Genomic DNA, 6521 nt, shown 5'->3' on the forward strand with positions numbered 1-6521 from the left:
GTTTTGAATTGGTTATTATTTCCTCCTCTCTGATTATAATATTGCTTAATATCTGAACAAGTGAAAAATAAAGATGACTTTTCACTAAATTAAAATGTTGCCACAGTTTCAACAATGCCATCTGCTGATGCACAGAGGTTTATTTTGTCTGACACACAAAAAGCCGTTTAACAACCTCATTCAGTAGCGTGTGAATTTTCTTTAACCTGTGCTCTTTATTGCTGCTGACTGGAAGTTTCACCATGGTGGCGACCAGCAAGTGTCACTTACAATTCAAGGGGATTTTTTTTTGCTGCTCCTGGACAAAATCTGTACATCATCAACATCAGTGACAGCCACACTCTTTGAAAACAAGGATAAGTTTAATGATATATATGTCCGAAATTATTTGAAAGACAACTAAACATTTTAAATCACATTTAAGATCAATGGATCTCTGTGTTGGTTGGCCCGCCCATCTGCTCTTCCAGTCCATCAGGTTCTCTAGCCATACATCAGGACATTTCCTCATTTACACTTAGAATAGATCTGCATTTGAGCTCTGAACAGTTAAACTGCCTGCTGTTCTTCAGAAAAATCCTTCAGGTCCCACAAATTCTTTGATTTTCCAGCATTTTTGTGTATTTGAACCCTTTCCAACAATGACTGTATGATTTTGAGATTCATCTTTTCACACTGAGGGACTCATATGCAACTATTACAGAAAGTGCAAACGCTCACTGATGCTCCAGAAGGAAAATCCATGTATTAAGAGCCTGGGCGTGAAAACTTTAACTTGATTTGTCTTCTGGAAAACATGTAAGTATCTTCTGTAGCTTCTGAAGGGCAGTACTAAATGGAAAAATATGATATTTAGGCAAAACAAGGAAAATGTACTCATCTTCATTCTGTTCAAAAGTTTTCACGCCCTGGCTCTTAATGCATGGTTTTTCCTTCTGAAGCATCAGTGAGTATTTGAACCTTCTGTAATAGTTGCAAATGAGTCCCTCAGTTGTCCTCATTTTATGTGAAATATCTTATTCAGGTAAGTACTAAACAAACAATAACATGCATTTTGTATGATCCCTCTTATTTTGGAAAAAATAATTAACATTTTGCAGATTCTGAAAGGTGTATGTAAAGTTTTGACTTCAACTGTATATGTTAAGATAACTTAAAATAATTTTTATGCAAATTTAATTTCTTGTTTGTTATTTTGATTTCAGGATGACATTGATTTCCAGACATCTACATGAGATCCACTTGCATCAACAAGGACTCATTACAGTTTAAATTAGATTATTTTGACACAACACTGGTGAAATTATATTGCACATGGAAAGTGAAAGTGAGCTTAAGAGGCTGTTTTTGTACCTATAATGGTAAAAATTAAGAAAACAAAAAAGAAAAATAATAATGCACGTATGGCTGCTAAATAATGAAACATTTATGAATGGCCAGTTGAGCTACCCAGTAACCTACATGTGCTCCCTGGACCAAGGAACATCTCTGTCATATGTGATTCTTATCATTTATCCCATCTCAGAGGAAAGTGCTTAATAGGCTGCTGTCAAATGGGGCATTAAAAAAATCTACACCTCAACCTAAAAACATTGGTATGATGAAAACTCAAGTTTTCATCATACCAATGTATATATTTATTAGTTTTTTGAGGTTGAATATGACCTGGCCTGGATAATCAAATGTCAAAGTCAGTAATTGGACCTACTGAAGTTAATTTGTTACATAAGTAAATTTCTTATACTGCAGAGTTCTGCTCATTTTCCTGCGTTCCTCTGAGGAGGGAGCCAGTATCTCTTGCACTGAGCAAATTGGTGAATCCCATGATGTAATGTGGAGATATTTGAACTGACATACAGGTTTCATCTGGTGACCAAAGCTCTAAAAGGCCATTCAAGCTGTTTCTAATGTGCCACAAGCATTCACAGTCTCATCTTCAGATCATTCTATTGCACAACTATCAGGAACACTACCAAAGGTTTGGGGTTGGTACAATTTATTAATGATTTCTTATTTAGAAATCTTATGCTCACCAAGGTTGCATTTATTTGATCAAAAATACAGTAAAAACAGTAACATTGTGAAATATTATTACAATAGCTTTAATTAATAGAACTGTTTTCAAGTTTAATATATATTAAGATGTAATTGATTCTTGTGATGACAAATTCTGATTTACTGCTCAAGAAACAACTTTAATAATTCTCAAAATTAGCTGCTGTTCAATATTTTTGTGGAAACAGTGACACGTTTTTCAGAATTCTTTGACATTTAAAATAGAAATCTTCTCTAACATTATACAATTTTTAACTGTCACTTATAATCAATTAAAATGCATCCTTGCTGAACAGAAGTATTAATTCTATCCTAAAAATCATCCTGCCCCCAAACATTTGAGATGTCCACGCATCTATAAAGTCTTTAGCTTTTTCAACAGATTTCAGAATAAACCTCATATAAATGTGTTAACCTCATTACTGTGTTAAGTTTCTCAATTTCTTTATTACAGATGGAAACCGACAGTGTATCTTTACAGATCTTTAAATATGCTTATATTAACATCTGTGATTCAGTGTGTCTGTGCAGTATTTGCATGTCAATTTTTGAAAATGTGGCGGCATCCTTTAAATTTTGCAGCTCCAGCCGAACTTGCCAATTTCTCTTGCCAAATGTGTTCATTCAGTGCAAAAGCCAACTGGGCAAAAGTTTACTGCAGTATATATATTTTTTTTCTGTGAACTTTCATAATGATAATTAGTTCTGTTAAAGCAGTTCCTAATCAAAGAGCAAAGAAACCCAATCTCAAACAAAAGGACAAATGAAGAAAGATAAAGTGTTTCCGCCTGTCGAACATATAAACAACGTATGAACAAACAGAGCAGAGACAGAATAGAGAGAGGGCACTTCTGTGGGGTCTCTGTTCTGCCATGGGTTGTGTTTATGAGCTTTCAGGTTTCAGTTTCGAAAGCGTGCGTCCAGCAGCGGGAAATGGCAGCGTAATAGCTTCGAGTGTCACTATTCTGTCCGTGGGGCTCCGCTCGGTTCTGTTTCTCCAGCACCGCCCATTCTAGCCTGTCACCATGGCAATAGAGACACTAGCCAATGCCGATTCTTGGAGGAGGATTCGGCTCCTCCCACTCATCACCATTCTAAGATCACTTAACAGACATACACCTTAGGAGGGATGAATGCACTGTTGGGTGGTGCCATCAATCCCTACCCCAAGAGGTATATCTTTATTAGGGTACAAATTCAGTCGTCTTGTCTTAGTGATAAGAGAATCCCATCCTTCCACAGCCAGGACCCCTCTCAGGGCCAAAGAAGGGCTGGCTGGAGGAGGCAAGACTCTCTGGGCTCAGCTCGCAGCCGCTCGGGCCATCAGATCCTCTAGTGCCTTGTCCTGGTCGTTATTGTGCACAAGCAGTACCTCTTTAATAGTGTCCCTCTCAAAGCCCATTTCTCCAAACCGAGACATCAGCTGCAGAAACTCCAAAGCCTGAGGAGAGAGAAAGTTGCATAAGTACAAAAATTGTTTTCAAACATGTATGAATTTTAATTGCACGGAAAATGTAATGCAGAAAATAAAAAAAAGTTTTTCATTCAAATACAGTACGTCAAGACAAGCATTTGCAATTCTGATATCAAGTACACATGCAACTGTATATTCTAATTAGACAGTAGATTGTAATTCAGGCTGCATGAGTATTTGCGGCTGCTAGAATTCACCCACCTTTTCCTCTGAACCCTGGTACATCTCCAAGCACTCCTCCACAGCAGTCGCATCAAAACCTCGATCGCACAGTCGACTGTGAGTAAACAGGTATTCCAACACCTATGAATGAGACCAATGGCATAAACAGTCTTGTTTACATAAACAAAAGTATTACAGACTTGAAGTAAGAATACTCAGGCTAAAAAGTGACCTGTTCCACATTCTGTCCTTGTCTCTGCATGGCTTTGAGAACACCCTCATATGAATAACCCATGCCCACAATCGTCTCCACACACTGTAGTTCGCTGGGAGAGAGGCCGTGTAGGATCGTGGCAGCAGGTGGATGGTTAGTCGCTGTGACCTGGTTTGACTGCAAAGATGTTATGGAGAAAATCAGTTTAAATATTTTCAACCCAGACTCATTGGAAAAACAAGCCTCCATCTACATTTTTGCAAATCTCCAAAAAATTTCCTATACATATTCATTGCAGTTTCCAACTCAACTGACCACTAGTGGCAGTAAAACACCAGCAACTTTTATTCCTTTTCACACAAATTATGATTACGGGGCAGATCATTGATTAATAAAGACTTATTTTCATGATCTTTTCATGTTATGATCTTAAAACACTTCTACCATAGTTTGTCATTTTTGATGTATGCGCCACATAAACAGCTCCATATGTATGGCGTTTCTGATGTAGTAAACTTGCTCTGTAGCCCCCCTGATACAGCATTGCAGTTGTGATGTGGAACGAGTCCCATCAAACACAAGTCTTAAGTAAACAGTTCAAAGACTTAAATCAAGTTAAAACGTCATGATTGCTTCAGGAAATTTCTTTATACCTCACATTTGCTTTTGTTAATCGATCGGTTAGGTTTAGGGTCAGGTTTAGTGTAGGTGATACAGTGTATATTATTTTCAAACAATTAGCATTAACCTTTTGATGCCACTCACTGGATATTTCATTACCAAATTGCTGCCATACAACAACCAACATCATAAAATGTCAAATTCATGTTAATCTGTTTTGGAATACAGGCTTTTAGTGCTATTCACTGAACATTTCACTCTGAAACTGTCGCAAAACACACGAGAAGCTGCACAATATAATTTTGCAAAAAATGTCAACCCAGACACATTATTCCAAGGAGTCTGCATTACCTATTTTACATACAAACAATTAGCCCTGACAGGCAAATGTTTCCGCCCATGTTACAATACCTGCTTCTGTGTTCCATTCTGAGGGAAGACAGGTTGCTCTTGTGGGAGTGTTGTGTTGGTATTTGATGCTGTTCTCTGCAGGGATGGTGGCGTGCCGTTGGATAGGCTGCGTGGTTGGGCTGCTGGGTAAACGCTAAGAGGCGGTTCTGAGGGGGAGTCTCCTGGGTCTGAAAGCTTGGGGAAAGACAGTGATCGAATGTTACATGGGCGGTCTGCATCAATCTGTTCATGGGGGGTCCCCACAATCCCACCCCGGTCTAAGTCCAGCAGTCCAACCAGTCCATTGGGTTTATGAAAGATTCCTGCTTTGGCCTGAATAGGAGGCATATTATTGGGGCGATGTTCTGCTGGAAGCTGAGGCGGTGAAACGGATGACTGTGGTTGGCTCTGCAGAATATTCCGCAACTCCTCTTTGTCGTCCAGTGTTTTAAGCTCAAGTTTGTCAAAAGGGTCCTCCTCTCGTTCAAAGTCAGCTAAGTTCAGACTCTGTGGAGCCGGGTTGCTAGGTGCTGGTCGTGTCGGTCCAAAAGATGGGGCTGGAAGAGGCGTGAGAATTGCGTTATGCCGTAGGCCAGCTAAAACTGGGTTCAATGCTGGTGGGACAACGTCCTGCTCATCAGAGGGGCGTGCTTTCTTCCCCCCAACCAATCCAACATCTGTTTCTTGAGCAGCAGCCTGCCTTTCATTTTCAGAGTCCGTCCGGGCGGCTTCCGCTGCCCGAGCCTCAGCAGCTTGTGCTTTAGCGAGTTCTTCCCCCCACTGAACGCTCCGCCTCTCTAGACTAAAGTCATACTGAAGAATAAAGCAAAGCATTAATTATTTCTGACAAAAACATTTGTATAAGGGAAAGTTAAAGGGAAATTTGACTTACTTGCAGATCCGAAAGTATGGCATTACAATCAGATAAACAGAAGCCAATGGGAAAACCCACTTTTGAGGGACAGCGGAATTTCTCATTGAGCTTGAAAGGAACATCATCAAGGTAGCTGACAGGCCCTTGAACATCGAGTGAAGTAAAAACAAATATTTTAAAATAACTCATTTATGCGTGCTGTATTTTTTTTTCAACAAAACAAATGATTGACTCACCGTTGTTGTGGATATCTGATCCAGACTTCCTCGCAGCCATTTAGAGTAACTAAAGAAATAGACAAACAACATAAATCCATACAAACTGCAGACAGTTATCTATTTTTCCTCTACATAAGTTACCAATTTTGAACATAGCCTAAACATTACAATCAATATCCAATACTTCATAACAACCAAGGTTTCAGATATCTTTTTAATCTGTCAAAATTGGTTGAGAAGTATAAGAAAGACAGAACTGGGTTTAAGATAACAACAGAATCGGTTGCTTGTCATTATGCCAAGTTATTTGTGTCACTATTGAAATATGTTATTTAAATAAACTTCATTATCTGTACATGTGTAGTAATCTAACTATTGATCTTAATTCCATAAACCAAACTGAATCTATGCCATAACCAATGAAAAACATTACAAACATGACCAGTAATCTGTTTGACCTATATATAAACTACCAGTTAAATTCTGAAACGCTCTTTCTAATGCTGTGTTTAT

General features: G+C 38.7%; 1 protein-coding gene across 1 annotated transcript in view; it reads right to left on the reverse strand.

Annotated features, from left to right (window-relative positions):
• Nucleotides 1-346: 346 nt before the first annotated feature.
• ubap1 (ubiquitin associated protein 1) overlaps nt 347-6521 on the reverse strand; it is a 7533-nt gene continuing 1358 nt past the window's right edge. The window contains exons 2-7 of the mRNA XM_079395296.1: nt 6027-6075; nt 5809-5933; nt 4938-5729; nt 3924-4082; nt 3731-3832; nt 347-3496 (exon numbers count right to left, since the gene is read on the reverse strand). Coding sequence (XP_079251422.1) covers nt 3356-3496; nt 3731-3832; nt 3924-4082; nt 4938-5729; nt 5809-5933; nt 6027-6066 — 1359 coding nt within the window. The 5' untranslated portion in view covers nt 6067-6075 and the 3' untranslated portion in view covers nt 347-3355. The remainder of the gene's footprint in view (nt 3497-3730; nt 3833-3923; nt 4083-4937; nt 5730-5808; nt 5934-6026; nt 6076-6521) is intronic.

This window comes from Barbus barbus (genome assembly GCF_936440315.1).
Source record: "Barbus barbus genome assembly, chromosome: 36".
In the NCBI taxonomy this organism is placed as follows: Eukaryota; Metazoa; Chordata; class Actinopteri; order Cypriniformes; family Cyprinidae; genus Barbus; species Barbus barbus.